Below are 24190 nucleotides of genomic sequence, written 5' to 3' on the forward strand. Positions count from 1 at the left end.
TGCAGCCTGATTAGATACATGTAGTAGGTTTTGGTAAACTCAGTTTTCAATTAAAGGGACAGTTCACACACACACAAAAAAATCTGTCATTGCTTATGCATGCTCATGGCAAGATAATGAAAGCAAATGAGGAGTGGAATGGTTTAGCTCTCAAATGACAAAGACGAATCATAGAAGTACCACATTTGTGTTTCAAATGACTTACGTATGTGCCACATTTCAAGTCTTCTGGTCATATGACATCTTTTGTCTGAGAAGCAGATCACATTTAAAGTTGTTATCCATTGATATTCCTCTCTTCCAGTGAGTTGGTAACACTGGCAAATGATCACCGTGTCAGTGAGTTAAATAGGACAATCAGTTATATTAATGAACAAATCACAGACCATGTTTTGAGAACCGGATCAACCGATTCGTTAAAAATATCTGAATCATTCAAACCAGTTTTATGGATTGGATCAACTGATTTACTTAAAGATTTGAATCATTCAGTTTTTGTGAACTAAAACAATAAATCTAAATCACTCAGAGCATTCTTTTGAACTGAATAAAAAAATGCTCTGAATGATTTAGAAAAAAAAAATCTAATTACTCAGATCAGCTTTGAGAGATCAAATAATTCACTAATTAATAAGTAATTTATTAATTAGATCAACTAATTCACTTAAGGATCTTAATCGTTCGGATTAGTTTGAGAACTAAATAAAACATTGAATTAAAAATATATGAATAAATCAGACCTCTTTTTTTTCAAATGAAGCTGAAAATGAAATGAAATCGAATCATTCGACAAATCTGAATTAAGACCAGTTTTGTGAATCGAATCAGCAAATTCATTGAAAAGATTTCAATTATTCAGATTGGTTTTGTGAACTTGATCAATCGATTTATTAATTATATATTTATGGAATAACATGAGGATAAGTAGATGACAGAAATGTCAATTTGGCCTGAACAATCCCTTTCAATTCCTTAAAAAAAAATATGAATTCCTTAATTTCATTTAAGGAGAACCAAAAAAGCACCGCAACTGTTGATAATATATTCATTTCCAAATAAGGAATATTTTGCTTGATGCTCAGACCCAATTAATTTCCAGCGAGTAGATACTCCCCAGTGACACCGCATATGGCTAGCTGTCTGTAGGAGGCTTCCATACTCTCTTCTGGCAGCTCTGAATAAAATCTACAGATGACAACAAAAGCATATTGAGTAAAGCAATGACAGGTACAAGAGAATTGATGGATGTGACATGGAACAGGGCCGGCTGTATGTGTGCATTCAAAAGATATTGTTTATTTTTTGGAACGTCCTTTGAGGTGTCTTTTGCAGTGCTGCTGCAAGCTGATAAGCTCAAAACAACAAGCTTCTGACGATTGCAGTCGAAACGTACATACAGAGCGCTGAATGGATCATTAGCTCCTCACGAAGGCATTCGCACTCTCTTAAATATGCCTGCCGTCACAATAAACCCGCTGTTTTGAAGCAGCAGCTCAGTCTATTGTACGTAGCTTAATATATATATATTTTATCTCATTTGCTGTGATTTCAATCCTATTTCTATCCTTTAAAATGCTATTTTACTGGCTCAAGCTTCTTAACAACAATATCATGCTTATTCATTTCAGATTTAAAGAGTTTTCAGTAATTAAAAGATGTTAACAATCATTGTGATGCCATAAAAAGACAAAAATTTTTTACGTTAATCTGAATCAATGCAATTATGAAGTTCACCCAAAATGAAGATATTTTAAAGAATGCTGGTAAAAAACTATGGAAGCCAATGGCCAACATTCTTTAAAATATTTTCATTTATGTTCTAGTAAAGAAAGAAACTCTTAAAGGTTCAGAAAAACTTAATGGTGAGTAATATATGATGACAGAATTTTCATTTGGAAATTTACAATAAAAGTGAATGAGGCCAATCTGTAAACAATAAAATGCTTAATTTTTCACAATATCCATATTAACATGGTTTTAGTGTGAAAAAAAGGGAAAAACACTCAACTTTTTCTCTTTGTAGTCTGTACAGACTGTGCTTTTGGTCTCTGTACAAACAACTTTGTTGCCAGGGAAACATAATGGCAAAACTTTAAAAAACAATAATTCTAAGTCTCAAATTTTTGTTTACAAATTCCCAAAACTGGTTCAATTCGCTACAATGAATGCACAATGTAATCTCAATTTCTGCTATTTGCAAATTAATCAAGGGATACAAGTATAAAAGTAACAATAATTATTATTATTCGCCTACGTTACACCACATGCTGTCACTTGAGCTTAAGTTGTATTAAACCTGGAATATTTATTTAACAAAAACAAACATTGTCTCACAATTCATGAGCTTTCCAAATGCAAAGGCACTAAAGGTATCAACATACTATATTAGTATATTAGTCTATAAAACAAATATGCTATATTCCTTTTTTCATTCTTTTTGGAGCTTAACTACTAAAAGTATTTTAGGTGTCAAAATAACAACATTGGAATGCCATGAGGCTGAGTAAACAATGACAGAATTTTCATTTCAAAATAAACAAACGCACCAGTATGTGTTAAGTCCCATCACATAGTTGTGAGTTCGGTGCTTGGAGAGTCTGAGACTCTGCGTTATTTTTAGGTTGTAGAACAAAAAGGCGCCCAAACAAAAGAAAACAATTGTAAACTGCTCTGGAGGGGAGAGAAGTACCCAATTTAGAGGCCTGGAGATGAATCTGGCCTGTCAGGCACAGACAAAAGGTGATGGATTAGGAGTTAAGTCCTCTGAAAGCACTCTGGCAAGCGGGATACTCCTGAGGCTTCTTACAAGTCCAGCCGTTCTGAGAATGAACATGTGCAATGACACCAGAACCTTGACATCTCCAGATCCATCTCTGCCCTCCGAGTCAATCGTGATGGGAGCCAAAATAGGGTTCTCACCTCTCGCGACGACCCTCCGTGAGCCGGTACAGATGATTGGCACCTCCATCTGCACATGCTCGGATCTTGGCTGAAATGGCAGAAAAGAAACAGGAGGTGCTTAGATGAATCCTTGATCCATTACAACTCAAATGTAGACATAAAGATGAGTGAAGAGATAAATATCATTGAAATCACATTATACTGCTATACGTTTGAAGCCATTTTTGAGCCCATCTCGGTAACTGCTGACATGCTGAAATGAAAACAAATAGATTATTCTAGATCATGGCCTGGCTGACAGTAATGGCTCCCTTGTGCCTTTCGCGAAAGCACTAATCATTTCAGGATGAAGGTCACTCTGTCCTGTCAGGATCATCATTGATTCTGATAAGCATGGTGAGCCTTGTCATTTTCAAGGTAAGGCCATTGGGAAGCTAAATCCAGTTAAACAGGCTACTGGTTTTGACGAGATATAACAGTCAAATCTACATAATGAATCTTGATCGGCATTGTATGTAAAACTACATGTACTGTATCATATAATGATGTCTTTAGTAATGCCTCTTATATGAATATTTTTTATATAAAAATATATAGAATTCTAAAACCAATTTTCATAAGTATATACAATAAACATTACATTTATAATTAATCTGTTATCTATAAATAAATAAATAAATATCTAACTAGTTTTTGTATGATTATAATATATAATTATATAAGAAAAAAATATTTCATGCATATATATATATATATATATATATGTATGAAATACAATACATGAAAATGTGCATAAGGCATTATGGCAACATTTATAAAGGGCTAAACAGACTTCAAGTAAAGTGTTACCAGAGATTTGGTTTAAGTTTTTTTTTTTTATTCAGCACAGGCTGACAAATCTGGGATTTGGTGTAGCGGCGTATGATCAGTTATAAATGTACAAAAAAATACATCTAAAAGTGACATTAAAATGAGAATCCCGCCGACTTTGAAGTCTGACATGAGCAGAAGTTCAGAGAAAGTGCTCTTGACTTTTTGTAGCTGATGAACTAAAGCACACAGATGTGGGATTCAGTCTCTAGAAACTAGCAAGAAGTAACAAACAGGAATTTAATACACAGAACATCTTCACTGAATAAATTAGTTATTTTAAACCAGGTGCTGTGAGAGTGATGGTTTTTTTTTTTCCTTTGAAGGCTTTTTTTCTTCCATTTATCAAGTAGCTTGGTTATAAGCCTGAAAATATTATTTAAAACCACAAAACCCCAATGGTATAACATTTATAAACAAACAGAGGTGACTTTTATGTTTTTTCCAATATATTCTGTGAAAAAGGGAGGGAACATTTTCACGGCTGCATGAAACAAAAATGATTTTCTGTTACGCTCATAAGAGTGAGGAATCGTCACAAAGATCATGTCAAGATGAACGTTATCTTGCCAGCAAAACTGGTTTATAGCCAAAAGCATCAAGGGAAGAGAAATTCATCATATGCCTCATGAATAATGGAATTTGTTTGCAACCCACTGCTGCGATCCTATTGGACATGATGGCTTTAGGCTTACTGTTAAAACAAAACTTTTTTTGCAGGTGAAAGTCAAGGAGGTTTAAGGGAAACATTTTAAACAGTTAAACACGTACAAATCAATTGTCCCTACTTTTTATCCGCTTGGTGACACAGGAGGGGGTGGAAGCGCTTGTGAAAAACACAAGAACATTCACTTTCAATTTACATAGTACCTTTAATGACTGAATTAAATTCTGCACTCTTGAAAACATGTGATAATAAACTTTGTGACTGCTTGCAAAGGGTCATCTTGCTCTGGATCGCCTTTGCTGTCTGTTCTCCCACTTGTCTAGACTTCTAAACAATGTCTTAGACTCTACACTAACTTAACATCTACCTATATAGTGTTATTTATCTGCAGTCTAAAAGCTCTTTTGTGGTCAATGACTGATTGACATCAACTGAAGATCAAAGAATTACATGATAAAAGCCAAATGAATGCTTCTATGAAATCTTTAAACATTTTCAAGCACATCCATCCGTCTGTCTATTGAACCAGAGAAAGGCCCCTAAATGAATTTAAGGCAAATTCCCTGCACGCACTTATGGTTACACTTTAGTATAGGGACCAATTCTCACTATTAACGAATTGCTTTTTAGCATGCCTATTATAAGCATATTGGCTGTTTCTTAGTGAAAGTGAAAGTGACGTGACATACAGTCAAGTATGGTGACCCATACTTTGAATTCGTGTTCTGCTTTTAACCCATCCACAGTGCCAGCACACAGCAGTGAATACACACACACACAGTGAACACACACCTGGAGCAGTGGGCAGCCGTTTATGCTGCGTTTCCAGAGGAGCAGTTGAGGGGTCGGTGCCTTGCTCAAGGGCACCTCAGTCATGGTATTAAGGGTGTACATTCACTTCCCCCACCTACAATTACTGTTTATAGCCCTATTCGGACGGGACTAGTTTTACAGGGGGTCGTTAGAGAAATCTATGTTTCGCAGACGTACTTGGTGATTTTAATCCCGTCCGAATCTGCCACGTCTGTGTTTTTCTCACACAACCTCTGTGATAATTCCAGAGCAAATTACCTGCTGTTTTTCAGCAAACTCAGTGATCCTCTGAGAAAACTAATCCCGTCCGAATGCGAATGTCTGTGATTGCCGGTGATATTTTATTTCACAACGCGTTTCCTTGTGTGTTTTGGCCAACGTGAATTACCGTAGATGCTCTTACCGCGCGGATGTTTGATATATTTGCTTAGCGGCAAATAAATATTAAAATAAAATAATAAAATCAAGAGCAAGATCATGTAAACTGTTAATACCGGCTATTGTAATATCAGCATCAGGTAAGATTACTCACGTTCATTTATGCACTCAGTTACATAATGTTTTAATTACATTTAATAAAAAAAAAAAAAAAGGAAAACAAGTTAAACTAAAGGAACCACACATTAACATGGTTTGTTATACTAGCCATTTAGTATTTATTGTGTAATAATACTAAGGCAATCATTCTGAATGAATGTAATGCACGCATACAGAGCGCGTGATCTCTGTGACGCCCAGATGCACAAATCAGACCCTCCCACCTCTGTAATAAACACGGAGATGTTAGTCCCGTCCGAATTGGTACATGAAAATCACAGACGTGAGGTGGTAAGAATCGAAACTCAAACGTAGTTTAGAAAACTAGTCCCGTCCGAATAGTGCTTATGTCTGCTTTTGGATTGGGAGTCAGACTCTCTGACCATTAGGCCATGACTTCCCCGTACTTATAAAAAACATTCTGCATGACCATATTCTATATTCCTAATCCTACCAATACCCAAACTTACCAACTACCACTAACTATTAATTAATTAGTTAGAAGCAGCAAATTTAGGAGTTTATTGAGGCAATATTTGTAATTAATTGTTGGTTAATAATGAGAACTGTACCTTAAAGTGCTAGTTCACCCAAAAATGAATATTAGCCCATGTTTTACTCACCCTCAAGCTATCCTACGTGTATATGACTTTCTGCTTTCAGACTTCAATCAGAGTTACAGTGCCATGAAAAGGTTTTTGCCCACTTCCTGATTTTATATATATATACATATATATATATATATATATATATATATATATATATACACACACACAGTACAGACCAAAAGTTTGGACACACCTTCTCATTCAAAGAGTTTTCTTTATTTTCATGACTATGAAAATTGTAGAGTCACACTGAAGGCATCAAGGGCTATTTGACCAAGAAGGAGAGTGATGGGGTGCTGCGCCAGATGACCTGGCCTCCACAGTCACCGGACCTGAGCCCAATCGAGATGGTTTAGGGGTGAGCTGGACCGCAGACAGAAGGCAAAAGGGCCAACAAGTGCTAAGCATCTCTTGGGGAACTCCTTCAAGACTGTTGGAAGACCATTTCAGGTGACTACCTCTTGAAGCTCATCAAGGGAATGTCAAGAGTGTGCAAAGCAGTAATCAAAGCAAAAGGTGGCTACTTTGAAGAACCTAGAATATGAAATATTTTAATTTTTTTCATACTTTTTTGTTATGTATATAATTCCATATATAATTCCACATGTGTTAATTTATAATTTTGATGCCTTCAGTGTGAATCTACAATTTTCATAGTCATGAAAATAAAGAAAACTCTTTGAATGAGAAGGTGTGTCCAAACTTTTGGTCTGTACTGTATATATATATTTTCATATTTACAAAAGTTAAAAGATTCAGATTATCAAACTTATTTTAATATTATCCAGTTAATACAAATTGCAGTTTTTAAATAATGATTTCATTTATTAAGAGAAAAAAGCTTGCCAAATCTGCCTGGCCCAATGAAAAAAAGTAATTGCTACCTAAATCTAATAACTGGTTGTGCCACTCATTGCAGCAACTGCTGCAATCAAACATTTGCAATAACTGGCATTGAGTCTTTCACATCGCTGTGGAGGAATTTTTTCCCACTCTTCTTTGCAGAATTGTTTTAATTCAGACACATTCTAGGTTTTTTTTAAGCAGGAATGGAATGAATAGTGAATGGAATGTTTGGAATGTTTAAGATCATGCCACAGCATCTCAGTCCGGACTTTGACTTGGACACTCCAAAACCTTTCCTTTTTTTTCTTGAGCCATTCAGAGGTGGACTTGCTGGTGTGCTTGGGATCAACAGTCTACAGAATATTTTCCCAAAAGTCTTGGGGATAATCAAGATATTTTGTTGGCAAATTTGAGACGAGCCTTTGTGTTCTTTTTGGTTAGCAATGTCTTTTGACTCTGCCGTCTTTTTCTTATTGTCGAATCATGATTATTGGCCTTAATTGAGGCAAGTGAGGCCTGGAGTTATTTAAATGTTGTTCTTTAGATGTTGTTCTGGGACCTTTTATGACCTCCTGGATGAGTTGTCTTTGCACTCTTGGGGTACGTTTGGTTGGCCCGGCCACACCTGGGAAGGTTCACCACTGTTCCAAGTTTTCTCCATTTGTGGATAATTCTCTGACCATGGTTCGCTGGAGTCCCAAAGCCTTAGAAATGTTTTTATAACCCTTTCTAGGCTGATACATGTCAACTATTTTGTTTCTCATCTGTTCTTGAATTTCTTTAGATCGTGGCATGATGTGTTGCTCTTTAAACATGCTTCACTTTGTCAGACAGGTTCAATTTAAGTGATTTCTTGATTCAACATGTCTGGCAGTAATCTGGCCTGGGTGTGGCTAGTGAAGTTTAACTCAGATTTCTAAAATAAGGTGGTTAATCACTGTTCTTTCATTTTTTTTTCAACAGCCCAAAAAGTAGTCAAATAAAACACATCCATCCATGATAAAACATGCCTCCAGAGGGTGAACAATGGCCTCCTGTAGCGAATCAAAAAGTTTTTTAAAAAAAATTATATAAACAGTTTTGTGTAAATTCTGCTAATTGTTGTGTGCATGTTCACGAGAGACTGCCTTTCTAGTGGATGCCGCCGGATACATGCGTAGGGCAAAAAAAAAAAACAATGTTTGTTTACACAAAAGAAGCAAAGTTTGCTTGCTCCTCTTGGCTTATATCAAAATCCTCTGACCTTATAGTTTACAAATCCTCGTTTTGTACTTAGAATTCGTGAACAGTGTTTTGCTTTGTTCTCTCTCAGCTGCACTTCTGTGTTCGTCACTAATCACCGCCGTGTGCACTTCACATACATCCAATGCTATCCACTGTCTATGACAGTTAGCAGAAATGAAAGAAAAGTGTTTTTAACATTTTGAATATGATATTTTTCATATAAAAGTTCATCGTTTCACTAAAGGAGGCGTTAATTCACCCATTGGAGCCGTGTGAGGCATGTTTTAATATGGATGGATGCACTTTATTTGACTACTTTTCAACCATAGCTTGGATGAGTCGGGACAATTTTTAATATAACTCCGATTGGATTCGTCTGAAAGAAGCCATATACACCTAAGAAATGCCTTGAGGGTGAGCAAAACGGACTTGGGTGAACTAACCATTTAAAATAAAATGTGAACAAATATAATTATTTATTTGTTTGCAATAAGTATAAAATAACACACACACACACACACACACACACGCACACGCACACACACACACAGCCTACATATTGGCTACAGCATTACTAATCAAACCACACAAAGACTCATACAGAGGAGAAATCACTGAAAAAGTAGTTTTTGTTTTCTTTGCACACAAAAAGTATTTTTGTTGCTTCTTAAAATTCAAGTTTAACCAAAGATGTCACATGGACCATTGTAACAATATCCTTACTACATTTCTGGGCCTTAAACAATGTAGTAGTTCCCTTGCTGCAGAGTCAAAAAGCTCTCAGATTTCATAAAAAATATCTTAATTTGTGTTTCTGAAGATGAACAAAAGTCTAACGGGTTTGGAACAACTTAAAGAGTAACTAAACCCTAAACTAACTTTTTTTAGTTAATGATCTGTAAGAATGCGGCTTTATTAGTGCTGTTCATGGATTCAAGTAACTTTTTGACATTTGAGTATAAAGTGTTTTAAATCTACAATATATGGTGTAAAAACATCTGAGTGATGCCCTCTTCAGTTTGAACGGTGGCTACTGATGTTGATTTTTCCTATTGGATGTTTGCTGTGGTCCGTGACATATGTGGTGGCAGGTGACGTAAGCAGTTTCCAGCTCACCACACCCCTTGGTACGAGCTACCACGCTCTTGGCAGTATAAAACCATCTTGTTCCATCAAAATCACTTTAGTAAGTCAGGAATTGTGAGTATTGAAAACGATTACTAGATAGAGTATTTAAAGGGGGGGTGAAATGCTATTTTATGCATACTGAGTTTTTTACACTGTTAAAGAGTTGGATTCCCATGCTAAACATGGACAAAGTTTCAAAAATTAAGTTGTACGTTTGAAGGAGTATTTTTGTTCCCAAAATACTCCTTCCGGTTTGTCACAAGTTCAGGAAAGTTTTTTCGAGTATGGCTCTGTGTGACGTTAGATGGAGCGGAATTTCCTTATATGGGTCCTGAGGGCACATCTGCCGGAAGAGCGCGCGCTCCCGTATAGCAGAGCAATGAGAGGCTGAGCACATACAATCACTGATCAGAGCGAGAGCGTCGCAAAAAGTCACAAAAGAAGTGTGTTTTTGGTTGCCAGGGAAAGACAACCCTGCACAAATTACCAAAAAAAAAAAAAAACAGCATTAAGGGACCAGTGGATGGAGTTTATTTTTACAGAGCATCAACGGAGTTTTGCAAGTGTTTGTGTTTGTTCCCTGCATTTCGAAGATGCTTGTTTTACAAACAAGGCCCAGTTTGACGACGGATTTGCGTATCGTTTATTTCTTAAGGATGATGCAATCCCAACGAAAAAGGGTCACGATCGTGTGTTGGAACCGCAGACGGTGAGTAAAACTGCTTAAAATATCTCTGCCTCCTTGTTAGTGCGTCCCCTCCCATGCCGGAGACCCGGGTTCGAGCCCCGCTCGGAGCGAGTCGTTGCTGCTGCTGCTCTCGTTCAGTTTCAGCCTCTGGATCTGATTCTGGATCATAAATATACGCTGAATCTGACTGTAAGCCATGGTTTGTTTTGGATGATGGTTTTTTCCTCACGGTAATGTCACAGTTTCCAAACGCTCTCAACGCAAAAGCCTACTGGCGCTCGTGATTCTTTAGCTCCGCCCACACGTCACGCCTCCAGCCGGTCGTGTTTTTCCGGGAAAAATCGGTACAGACTATCTTTCTCTTATGAATATAATAAAACTAAAGACTTTTTGGAGTTATGAAGGATGCAGTACTACTCTATAGGTACTCAAGATTAACAGGATATTGAGTGAAAACGAGCATTTTACCCCCCCTTTAAGCATCTATTTAGCATATCATTTATATAGTTATTTAGATAGTTGTTAGTGTAACGCTAGTATTGTTAAGCATAGTTAGTTAGTAGCATAGTATTGCATCAGTTAGGATAGCATAAGTTAGCGTAGATTTATCTGTATTTAGTACAGTGGTCAGGATGGTACGTAGGTGTAGTGTTGCTGGTTGTGACAGCACTGCTGGACTGCATAGTTTTCCAGCAGACTTGAAAATTAGGCACCAGTGGTTGCATGCACTTGGCCTGGAAGACCGTGAGTTCCCACCTAGAGCTGGAGTGTGCAAACTGCATTTTACGCGGGATTGCTTCTCTAACACAATGGAGGTGAAAATGGGCTTCTACACACAGCTCGCACTGAAAAGCTCGGAAACTGGCCCCATTCTCTCTTGCACGGCTGCTCCGCTAGCATCGTTGGATGCCGATCGCGATACGGGAGTTAAGGGCGCAGTTTGAGCCAGTGGCTCGAATTGATATGGCTCAGACCCTGGCTCTATGTTCACAGACACCTTGACATCTTCCACTTCTGGTGAAGGTGGGGGAGAAAAGTCCTCTACTTCAAATGATCACTCCGTTGCAAAGCTACTTGCGTCACTACAGTCACTCTCCATTTTAGTGACTCTGACAGCAGCTGTCAATTAATCTATCACTGCGGGTCTCTGGTTCTCGCCCCACCCGCTCCGCCCCGCCCTCAGTTCATCCCCTCTATCTCCGCTGTGCTCTGCCCACTTTTCAGCATTTTTCAGATATTGCCAGTGGGTGGAGTCGGGCTCTGACCAGGGGTTTAGTTACCCTTTAAGGATGAAAAACTAATGACAGAATTCTCATTTTTGGGTGAACTATGTCTTTATGATATTGTGATATGGTTTATTTATTAAAATAATCATTCCAAATTACTGTGTTAAATCAGTGCCCTGGACCACAAGCTTAGTGTTTTAAGATTATTTAAGGCTTGTTTGTTGTTGTATAATTATCACTTTTTAAAATATTTATTCAAACAGCAATAAAACACATTTTATAAGGTTCTTTACAATGGTGCAGTTGACTTCTGTCTGTAATGACCCAGATATACTTACAAAGACACAAGTAAAGCGTAAAATCATTTACTCTTCAGTTCTGAAATAATGTCTCATGATGATGCATCCAGGCCAGTCATTCATTAGTTCCCAGACAGCTCAGTTGGTCTGGCAAAGACATCATCATTTGTTCATAGGGTGATTACACTGGTGCTTTCAATGCTGTCTCGAGAGGTGAATCAAAGAAGCTTTTCTGTAAATATTCTCTCAAAGTAAACAGCATGCTACATCTCTAACCGGAAAACAAGGCATAATTCAGTGCAGCCGAGAACTTACAAGCTAGACTTAAAAGCACCGCGCTGAATGCAAATGACTCATTATTTCGACACCAGGCAACTATATTAATATGAAGACTTCAATAAAATGAAGACTTCAAATAAAATGAAGACTTAACCACATGCAGAGCAAAATAGGTAATAGTATAATATCCATAGCCATGGATCTTGAGAATTGACAGCACTTAAGCTGCTTTCAGTTCTAAATGTGCTATGAATATCTAAACAGCCGCAAGATCATGTAGTCTGCTTTTCAAGACTTTGAATTTCAGGAGTATCACCGTTGGCCTTTGTTTATACTGTTAATGAACAACAAATTAGTGAGTTATACAATCAAAATGAACAGAATCTGTAATGCTACAAAAGTTTTAACTACTAAAAAGCTTTCCAAAAGAGTTTGTGGTGGGTCCTGTGATAGTAAACAACCAAACATTGTCACTTATGGTGAGGCAGTGTTACGACGTCCGAAGATGCTGGAGGGGGTAAATCATTTGTGAATGCTCTTTTACTGAAGCCCTGGTGTGGGACAGATAACCTTGTAAATAAACACTTCATAATCCACCAGTTGTGCTTCCTCTTCCTGTCATGAACTTTTGCTACTCAGCTGGTGTTTTATGGGGGACAAATATTAATGAGGCAGACTTTGCTGTCGCTGATTTAATGTCTTTTGGCAGTGGAAGTGAAGTGAAGCCTGTGGCCTTTGTAAATCAAAGAGGGACGAGTGGTCAACGAGCAAAATGGAAGGTTAGTTCGTCTTTTAAGATGGCTTCTTTATCGTAAAAAGAGTTGAGAGTGAGAATGGGTGAAAAACTTTTAATTTAGGTCTACAAGAGGAAGCAGGAAGTGTGGGTGGGATACATATTTTAAAAAAAATTGGTGGTAAGATGTATTATTTGCTAAAACGTCAAGGAATGTGAAACAAATAAAAAGAGCCCAAACACCAAAACACTACTACTGCTGTATTGTAAAACAAACTGCCAAACAAAAATGCCACTCTCAAACTCTTCAATAACAGAGGGAGGGATAATTACTTCACACAACACAACTTTTGGGAGAGAGATTTCTGGACAGAACAAAGAAATGGTATACTATAGACTATCTGATTTCTGTGACAACGTCAATTTTTCAGAACACCAAGCTTTTATCAAAGAAGGACGTTTGAAGCGTTTCCATCAATAAACACCAAATGTTAGAGAAAGGTGGAGAAAGACAGCTTACAGGAGATGATTATGGCTTTCACAAATATGATTTGGTTTTCAAATTCCATCTGACTGTCCACTCTGTCATTTTGCAAGTAAAGAAATCGGTTTCTGACAGTGCAGTCATTGTCAGATGTGATGAAAATCACTGATGATGTCAGCAGAATGCCAAGAGACATTCTCAGACAACAACTAAGAGTCTAAGTGTGGACGTTTTGCCTCAGCTCATGTCTTTTTTCCACAGTGCTGAACTAGTAAGGTGCATACGGTGCACGAGACAACATAATTGACATTTTACACACTAAGTCACATCCAAAACTGCTGACGTGAATGCCACATAGTTCACTATATGATGTAGAAAAAATGCTGAAAATGAGTGTATCTAGAAGATAGCTAGATGAAAAATATAAATGTAAAAAATCAGACAGACGCAGTGAAATTATTAAGGATTTAAATAAGATTTTTGTGGTTTTTAACTGATTTGTAAACTTTGCAACACTGTTCATACTTAAAACATCTAAATTAGACATCTAAATTAACGTTAAACTTTAGGGAAAATTTGTCGTTTTACATACATCAGTGTTCAAAAATTGTTTGGTCAGTAAAATTTTATCATTTTTTTTAATAGTACATTAATACTTTTATTAAGCAAGGATGCACTAAATTGATCCTTTAAAATGACAGCAAATGTTACAAAAGATTTCTATTGCAAATAAATGCTGTTTTTTTTTCTATCCATCAAAAAAAATCCGGAAGTGTTTGAGACACACAAAGTGTTTGCGGTTTAATTTCAGTACTAATAATGCAACTGGAATAAGAAAGAAGTGAACTTTTGAAGGGACTTTTGAAAAGCATCCAAAAATGTGATGGTATCTGCAAAGAGCTGTCTTTGATCATCCAGTCCTACAGAGCACTGGTGGTGCCACGGGCCCATAGGACTGCACTTCTGAGGCTCACTGGAGGAGGGGTGGAGCACCCTGCCCCGGTCCCTCAAGGAAAACCATCTGGATATGTTCACCCTGCTCCCAGCAACACACTCGTCGCCCACCTGCTCTGCCTCCAGAGCAAAGCCGCATGAAAAATGCACAGTATCTCTGATGCAAAGGGCAGAGGAATTACATGATCAAGAGTTTTTAAACGAGTTCAACTTCTGAAACCAACAAAACTTGAGCAATATAGTTGACAAACTCTCGCCATGCATAAAACCAAGTGGCAACCATTTGAAGGGAAGAGTCTATATTAAACAACAAAATGCATATGATGAATAATAAACATAATGCAATAGGAAAATTAATTCAATTACTCATGCCCCCAAACCTTTGGTAGAAGAAAAAAAATGAATGTTTTTTAATTTAGTCATCCGCCTCACTGATGTAATATCTAATGTAATGAATTATCTTGAGATGTTTTATAGTAAAATAAATCACTGAATTAATTTGATTACATTTTTAATTGACAGACATCCCTAAAACACAAGTACTAAAGACGAGGTGGATTCATTTTGCTTTTGAAGAAGTTGCTCCCTCAACTCTACTGAAATTCATTTATGTCTACGAAAATAATTTACACTGGACTGCTTTGTGAATGAGGGTCAGTGTAAAGTCGTTTTTTGCACAAAAGTTTTTCCTGAAGGATGAAGACGTAGGTATCACGCGTTAGTTTTCCAAATTGCCTTTCTAATAGACCTACTTGGCATGCTGTAAGGCTAATGTTGCTAAAGCCTACCATTGTCTGTTTTAACTGATGCTGCCTTCACGTGCTACCAAAATGAACAAGAACAGGAAAGTGGGAGTTAAAAGTTCATATAAAAGCAATGTGAAGCTGACCACTGGAATTAGTTGGGCTCATAATCACAAGTGGGGCTTATAAAGTTTGTAATAGCATGCGATGGCAACATGAGTTATTTATTATCATGCCGTGCTTCTTCTGTGTAATTCATAAAGTGCATTTTTTAGGCACAGTAGATGACCGAGTGCGTTTTCTGTAAAGATAAAAGGCTTGTACAAATAGTGGAGTGTTTATTCGCAAAGATAGCACTGGTATTGCTGGATACTTGAGCTCTTGAAGCTCCGCTCTGAACCCCGGAGCACCAGCTCATTTGCATTTAAAGGGGAAGAAACAAAAATACCCATACCCAAAAAATGGCAATTTTAACGAGCTATAAAAAATGATCTGTAAAGTATTTTGAGTTAAAACTTCACATACACACTCTGGGAACATCAGAGACTTTTTTACATCTTGTGAAAAGGGGCATAATAGGTCCCCTTTAAAATGAAAACATACATACATTTTGTGAGTCAAAACAACTGGCATTATAGGTTCAAGAAACGGTCCAATGTATTGCACTCACATGGATATTTGTTTTGAACTGTTCTGGAACAGTGTTGTAAATACAACTTAACCACTGATTTATAGATGTGTCCTCTTTTGGAACGTCAAACATAGTAGTGGCTCCTACAACAATAACAATACTGGTGCACACTGACAATCATGGTCCTGACTGCGTAGTGTGTACTACATTGCATCATTTGAGACACACCCTTTAACTAATCATGATCTACAATTCTACAAGTGCTGTTATTCAGGCTGCAATTGAAAACTGGTTGGGATCAACAAATAAAGGTACCTGAAAGCACACAGCACTATGAAAACAAACAGAAAACAGAAGAGTTATGTAATCATAGCTCACCCAGTGGGGATGACTAATGCATTATGGGTTATAGGGGCTTTATAGCATACAGTGGCCCTATATATCATCAATTAGGCCTGTCTGACCTTTTCCAGAGAGTTCTGTGCCAGGTATGTAGCCATTTTCCACTGCACAAGCAATCCATACAAGTACAGACAAGCATCAAATCATAGGCAGATGTGTGATATTCATCATAAAATCAATACCTTTACTCCACAACACATGAAAGTACCGCTCATCTATCGGCTGATTTAGGATAACCAAGCAAATCTTCTGTTTTCCTGGTGAAAGAACAGAGAAACACACAGAAAGTGAACATTAATGGGCAGCTATATTTCAACAGCATCCTGTGGTTATGATGTAGTCTCAGTCCTCCCATTTACAGAGTGAAACTGAGAAAAACATTGTCATATTTGGTTTGATCTGGTGAGATACAGCTCTAAATAGAAGCAGCTAATGAAAACGGCAAGAGTAATAACGTATAATAGAGCCTAATGCTTTTGATAATTGCCTAAACAAATTCTGATGGTTTTTCTACAACGGCTAGGTGTACTTTATGTACAGCAATGTAAAGTAAACTGTGTAATATTAACAAAGCAATTTCAGCTTTACAGATATTATTTAACATATAAAATGTAGAAGATCACTTTTATTCTTGGTTACTCTACAGAAAACCAATTAATAATCAGTAAAGAACATTTAAAAAAAATAAAAATTCAGCAAAACCCTCCACCACTATGTATAAGCTCCCATAATATAAGAACAGAAATGTTACATTTTAATTTTAATTACATATTTATTTATTACTTGGATAAATGAATAAATGAGTGAATGAATGAATGAATGAATTAATTAATGAATACATAAAAAAGTAATGAAAAATGAAAAAAGGGGTGCTTAAAAAAATCTTTCTTATTTAAATTAATGAATGAATCAATCAATTAATCAATTAATCAAATACATGAATAAAAGACAGTAATGAGAAATAAGGTGCTCAAATGTAATGAAAAAATTCATTAAAATCTTTCACTTCATTTTTTTTAGAGCAAAACATTATTTCTTATTCTTTTTTTTTTCTCTTTTTTTTGTGGAAACTAACCCTAATATTATTAAATTTTATATATATAAAAAAAGAATTTTGGAGGCAGTAGAATAAAAAATGTGGAAAACGTTAATCCACAGTTCCAAAAAAACAAAAACAAAACAAAATTGGAACATATAAGTCACGTTCTGTCACATACTGATCCAACTATACAATCTGAAAAACTATGGGAGAAAACGAAATGCGATTACTCCATAACTTAGTGTTTTTAATATTTCAAGATAATGTTCTGTAAGGCATCTCAGAGCTCCAAACAGTCCCATATGCATGCGTTCACACATTTAATTGCGATACATTTCAGAGCCAAGCTGCTCACACATTTAATTATAGTTATTTGAACATGAAGCTAATCAGACGCTTCTCTGTTCAGCACAGTGCTACAATTGAATAACATCCCAAAATCTCTACATGGCTAATAAATGCTGGCAGCATCGAGGACATAGAGCTGCATTAATGCATTGATTTTTTTTAGTGCACATTGTTAAAAAAAAAGAGTAACCAACATCACAGGTTGAGCAAATATAATGAGTACAAAGTGTACGTGTCAAAACTCTCTCGGAATAAGTCACAGGTATCCTGATGCAGCTGTGAACAGAAGACATCTTGCAGAACAGACTGAGAAAATATCAAGGTCCTGAAGTGCAAACACAATGTATAAATAAATGAGAGCTATCACTACACCATTGGCAGTGGCGAAAGGCAGACGACTCCAAGAAGAAACAACATTTGTATTTTGCAACAGTTATACCATACTGGTTTTTCACATTTCAGATCTCCTCTTCCGGTAAATTACATTTTTGACAGAACAAACTTTAAGTAGAGCACCAAGGACATTTTCCGCATTTGAATATTTTCTTTGGGAATTATCAATTGAAATACACAGAAATTATCATATGCCAAATTAGCTGAGAGCTTTCTGTTCATTAGGATACAACAAATTTGCAATTCAACACATACACAAGCTGGGTTTGATTAGTTTACAAATTGGAATGAGTAGGACATGAAACGCAATTTCTTATTCTGAAAAGCCTTCTATTAAACATACATTTATTGAATATGTATGAATTAAAGGATTGAAAGCACATGTGGAGACATGAGAATCGAGAATGGCGTATTTTTGGACCAGGTCAAAAACTGGGTCATGTCTTCAGTCTTCATTTTACTGAAGGGCTATATAGAACATTTCAGAGAAGCGTATGTTCACGAGTCCATCTATTCCAGGGAATAGAGTCTTTTGTCTTGAATTCTCTTGAGTATGTAGACCTTACGGGACAATTTTATAAAAAATTAGGTACAGCAAGCACTCTAACACTAGTTCTACAGTAAAGCTCTACAGTGAATGCAAGAACAAAATGTTTAAGTTGAAACTGTGATTAAAAAAAACTGATTTTGCAATCATGGCAAAATAATTACTACATGTAATTATTTCATTACATTACACTAGATATTACATATAATAATGCATGCAATCTTAGGGCTTTTTTACTCCACTACTGGATTGTTGTTGTTTCATCTAATAATTATAATATTACTAAAACAAGCTTAAACTTAAAATATTAAAATGGAAGCTAATTCAAAATACCAATCAGAATAAAAATCAGAAATATGCCAAATATGTTTACACACACAAAATATTTATCTTTGTGACCGAAGAAACTTCATAATTTAATATAGACACAGATACTATATTAGTAAATAAATAATGCTAAAATAATACTGTTCTTTATGTTTCCAAAAGTTCTTCTAATTACGAGGATCTATGAGGATCGCTTTGAAAAAAAGTTTGTTTTAAGAAATCCTAAAGAGCAGCCTTTGTCTGTCTGGTTAAACAGCATGGTTTGTGGTTTGTGAATAAGACAGGTTTGGAAATACAGAGCAAAAGTGGTATACAGCCATTTAGTGGTCGGCTTGTGAACCTTCTTTACCACCTTACCGGTGCAAAGGAAGCAGGGAAGCTAACAGCAAGACAACAGCAAGACAAAAGTTGATATGTCAGTCGTTGAGAATGCATTCATTACTGTAATGACCACAGGCAATCTCAGACACATTGAAAGCATGGCTGCAATTCTTGGCCAATCATTAGAGCCTGATTACTTACTTTCTGGTCATGTATTTATGGGGCACCATTCCCAGACACGGATATAATTTGGAGCAAAAAAATTAAAAACACATCTGTTATTTTGCTGTAGACTTCGGTCCGATTTTTATAAATGGGTCTTTTTTGTCCAGTTATTGCATGGGGGGCTGTTATCCATTTTTGCAGAAAGTAAACTTGACTTTGCTCATTAGCTGATTACCAAATTGCTTCTACCATCCTGTTAAAAAACAAAATACTAAACTACCAGACCCAGCATTGCCTGAGTTTTGAAATAAAGTAGCATGTTAATCTGGCTGGTTTTAATAGTTCCTGTTTTTTTTTTTTTTTTTTTTGCTTAAGTTAACAGCAAAGTTTTAAGGAAATATATTAAAAGAGCCAAAACTATATATAGAGATCTAATAAAAATGTGTAAAATATGCAAAACAGACATTTGATATCATCAATTTTCCAGAGTTTGTGTAGTCTCATCTGTGCAAACTGAGTAAATGATTAAAAAAATAATTACACCTGAATGTGGAGGAGTGGAGGGGCATAAGAAACACAGAAATGATGGAAATAGCAAACCATTTTAAATCTTACGCTTAGCTGTTGTGGATTAAAAACACTGAAAATAAAAGATTTTCAGTTAAATGAGGTTGGAATGCGTAGGACATATAGCACCTTATAATAACTGTGAACATGCAAAGTGGCCAATTTAAAGCATTTGAAGTGTAACTGTGTTGCACTGTGATACATTTATTAACTATGTTTATGTTCTTCGGGACAAAGTGTAAATGTATGCATGGGCGAGAATAAATGCATTCAGACTTTTAAATGAGTTTACAATGAATAAATACCTGAAGGCAAAAGGCAATCTAATGGAGCGAATTCATCCATGGTTGTGTTTATAATAAGCTGGATTCACCAACTGTAGAGGAAAATAAAGAAAAACATACAATATTAAAAGACAGCAAAAAAATACTTTTTTTCAGTAAAGTGAATATCTGACTAATTAGATTTTCTAATCAAAACAACAGGTTTCTATTATGACAGATAAAGAGATGCACTGAAAACTAAAACACTATAAACCATTGAAAGTATTTAAAACACAATACAAAAATCATAGAAATGCTCAGCTATTAACAAGATCAGATCACTCACCACCTTGTCCTATGAACTCACTTTTCCTATATGACTTTTCTATGCTCTGCCCCTGTAATATGTAACTACAGTAGCTTACTTTAGGGTCTCCAGTCCTACTTTTACTCAGTTTATTCATTCGAAGAACATTATAGGTTCCCACTTAAATAAAGAAAAGACAACAGCACACATTTGCGAGTGCATTTTTTAAATGTACATTTTTTTATTAATTATATTTTACATTTACTAGCAATTTCTAAATGAACTACACCATTTTTTTCGTCTACTTGCAGATAATACGATATAATATTAATGCAATAAAAGACCAGTTAAAGATAATACACTTTCAGAACGGTTTTTAAAACACTTAAGTGCACATTTTTAAAAAGTGCATATTGAAATAATGGTAAATTAAAAGTTTTACTATACAGTACTTTGCATAATGTTTAAAAATCTTTAGTCATTCTTTAAAGAAGTTACTGTTTTGATGAGTTAACTAACATACTCATCACATGTAAAGCACGATTATAATTTTAACTATAATGTGTTGTTTGATAATAAAGTTTACATATTTTAAATGGGTAACACTTTATTTCAAGGTGTCCTGTGTAATGTGTATGTGTTTCTGTGACTCAGTGATAGAGCATTGCATTAGCATCAGAAAAAGGTTGTGGGTTCAATTCCCAGGGAACGCACATACTGGTAAAAAAAAAAAAAAATGTATAGCCTGAATGCAGGCTAAAAGCGTCTGCTAAATGCATAAATGTTAATGTTTAGTGTGTCCTTGTTACACATTACAATAAAATATATATTAAACTATAATAATAACGATAACTAAATAATTATGCATAATTACATGCAAGTAGCCTTAAGCCAAACACTACTCTTAACCTGAAACATATAGTAAGTACATGTAGTTAATTAATATTACTCAGTACTTAAATGTATAATCACACTGTAACATGGACACCTTAAAATAAAGTGTAACCATTAAATGTAACTTTAAACAACTTAATTATTATAAATGTGTAATTAGAAATATATTTAAATATATGACTTACAAGTTTCAATAGAAATTAAAGTAGATTTTAGTAACATTAGTTTAATTTGTCAGGATTCTTTAACCATATTTCAAATACAATAGCAGTTATGAAATAACATGTAAAGGTATTTAAGTCCCACTTAATTCAGTCAAACAAGCACTCGAAATTCAACTAATTTTACATTTTCATCTAATTGCAATTAATATGAGTGTCCGAAGACGTTACGTTCAATTCTTTCTGTAATAATTACTTTCACATTTTCACTTCACTTTCACTTACTCTTTTTGAAAATATGCTGAAGGGTACTTCTTTTCCACAAGAGAACAGCTGAAGTTTTGACAAATTTATACCATAAGCTAAAAAGCTTCAAGCTTCAAGACCAGACAAAGAATTTCATTGATTGTTGATTTCGTTTTGAATCAGGTTATCTTATCCTGGTTGTTTATGACAGCAATGGTTGAGCCGAAACCAATTTGAGAATTATATGCAAGATAAATATATAATTATTAACTCAACAGACAGTGCAAAATGTCATTACTTGGATCAATCCTGCTGAGAGCAACAGATCAATGAAGGTAGAGAGGTGCATCCCTAACACTCTGCCAAAATGGATCAACATAGCAACTAAAAGGCTCTAATCCAACCTGACACCCACAACACTATTGATGGAAGTAGAGTGCTGTCAAAAACAGACTGCACCAGGTGGGCCTAGGTATAGTTCACTCAAAAATAAACAATTACTCATCCTCAGGCCATCCAAGATATAGATGAGTTTGTTTCATCCTCAGAAACAGATTTGTTGAAATTTACCATTACATCACTTGCTCCACGAAAGGATATTATGTATTGATGGACTGGAGTTGTGCTGATTATTTTTTTGCTTGTTGTGATGTTTTTATCAGTTGTTTGAACTGTCATTTTGACGGCACCCATTCACTGCAGAGGATCCATTGGTGAGCAAGTAATGTAAAGCTAAATTTCTCCAAAATTTGTTCCGATAAAGAAACAAATTCATTTACATATTTTCAACAAATTTTCCTTTAAAGGAGAAATGCACCATTATTATATATTATATTATTTTGTCATTATTTATTCACCCTCATGCTTTCTAGGAAGAATTATAGTTTTATTTTGTTGTTGTTGTTGTTATTTTTATTTTATTTAGCTTGCTTCAAATAAAATTTCTATGGTATTGAAAAGGGTGATATGCTCTGAGTCTGATCAAAAGAAGGGGGAAAAATGCATGTACTGTACCTGTAAATGCTCGAATCGTTCAATTTTCTCAATTTGATTCATTTATACATTGCACAGATGGGCTGTGCTGTAATTTGTACATTTACATATGTTTCACATCTTATGAATGTGTGTATGTTTATTTGAAAAAATTGACAATATTGACAAATATATATTGACAAATTAACACTGCATCATTCTGCTTTTGAGAATGTAAAAATTATGTAAAAAAAAATGGTATGCATGAAATACATGCAGTCATTATAATTACCATCATAAAGTTGCAAATGCATAAAGCACAACTGAAAGGTGATTCTCAAGGTAAACACCTCACAGCTACTTTCTTCACAACTCAGTAAATGAACGGGATTGAGGGAGTGAGTTTTGGACTTTAAAAGGCCTTCGAGACTGTCACTACAGTTAAAAATAATCAGCCTTGTCAATGGCTAAAGTAAGTTCTTTCTTTCCTTCATTGTGTCTTTAATTAATTTGGTCCTTGTTGTGTAGTTCGTTCCCTCTGGGTGTTTTTGTAATTAGTTCTATTGACTGAAATTTCAAGGCTCTCTGACTTAGTCTGGGGAAGTTCTCTTTTTGACATCAGCTCTGGTTGTACTTTAAAGAAGAACCATAGTTCATTCTCAGGTTGAGTGCACAAATTACAGTTTACAAATTTTAGGAACTCCCTCATAACGTGCACAAGTTAATCACACAGCGAGTGATTCTTCAGAGACGGACCGTGTTTTTAATGAAAGTCAAACATCCTTATCTACAGCTTTCATCTCTGGCACGATTTCACTCAAATGTTTAGCAGCTTCATATTATTTTGCAGGCCGAATTTCACACTCTAGTTAGTATTTCAAAGTAAACTTCTAAGTGAGAGATATTATTCCATCACAAAGACTACAGAAATGACCAATGACAAATTATAAGTTCATAAAAGTTATGTTAAGCTAAAACATGCCATCAAAATACAGCTACTGTACGGCGAACCCACCTCGACCACTTACTGAACACTTGACATTTGGCTTTATTACAAAACCCACATAGCGACTAACGTTACCTAGACAGCATTTTAGGCAGCGTACAGTATGCGCGCTCGGCGTTAATGTTGACAATATTTTGGGCACCGAATGCAGATAATATTTCCGCAAAACGCTGTCTAGGTAGTCAGCTTGCTAGGTTAAGAGACACAGCCTGTATTTCCAGTGTACTCACTCTGTGAATGGATATCCAGCAGCATGGGTCCAGTCCACATTTGTGTACAGTCAACGAGTGCCGAAGACAAGCAAGCGCTTCAGTGCCAGAAAATCGTGTGACGTTTGTCACAGCGACATCTAGAGGTGCACTGTACACCTGCACTGATTCCATTCAGGTCGACATCCAAATACAGAGCGAGAATGATCAGCCTCAAGCAGACTGACAGACAGACAGACAGACAGACAGACAGACAGATCGATAGATAGATAGATAGATAGATAGACAGATAGACAGACAAATAGATAATACATGCAGACAGAAAGACAGACAAAAATATACAAATTAAAGGTTAAATTTATAGTGTGATGAAGTTGTTTTGCACAGCTCTC

General features: G+C 35.8%; 1 protein-coding gene across 4 annotated transcripts in view; it reads right to left on the minus strand.

Annotated features, from left to right (window-relative positions):
* The window catches only part of tpk1 (thiamin pyrophosphokinase 1), a 68669-nt gene extending 44748 nt beyond the window's left edge, over positions 1-23921 (minus strand). For 2 of the 4 annotated variants that reach the window (XM_026200979.1, XM_026200976.1), the window contains exons 1-4: positions 23820-23921; positions 20046-20116; positions 16216-16290; positions 2920-2989 (exon numbers count right to left, since the gene is read on the minus strand). In XM_026200979.1, coding sequence (XP_026056764.1) covers positions 2920-2989; positions 16216-16290; positions 20046-20085 — 185 coding nt within the window. In that variant the 5' untranslated portion in view covers positions 20086-20116; positions 23820-23921. Of the gene's footprint in view, positions 1-2919; positions 2990-16215; positions 16291-20045; positions 20117-23598; positions 23672-23819 lie in introns of those variants that run through there. The other 2 variants (XM_026200977.1, XM_026200978.1) reach the window with 2 other exon arrangements.
* Positions 23922-24190: the final 269 nt, after the last annotated feature.

The sequence above is a fragment of the Carassius auratus genome, chromosome 24, assembly GCF_003368295.1.
Source record: "Carassius auratus strain Wakin chromosome 24, ASM336829v1, whole genome shotgun sequence".
Lineage (NCBI taxonomy): Eukaryota > Metazoa > Chordata > Actinopteri > Cypriniformes > Cyprinidae > Carassius > Carassius auratus.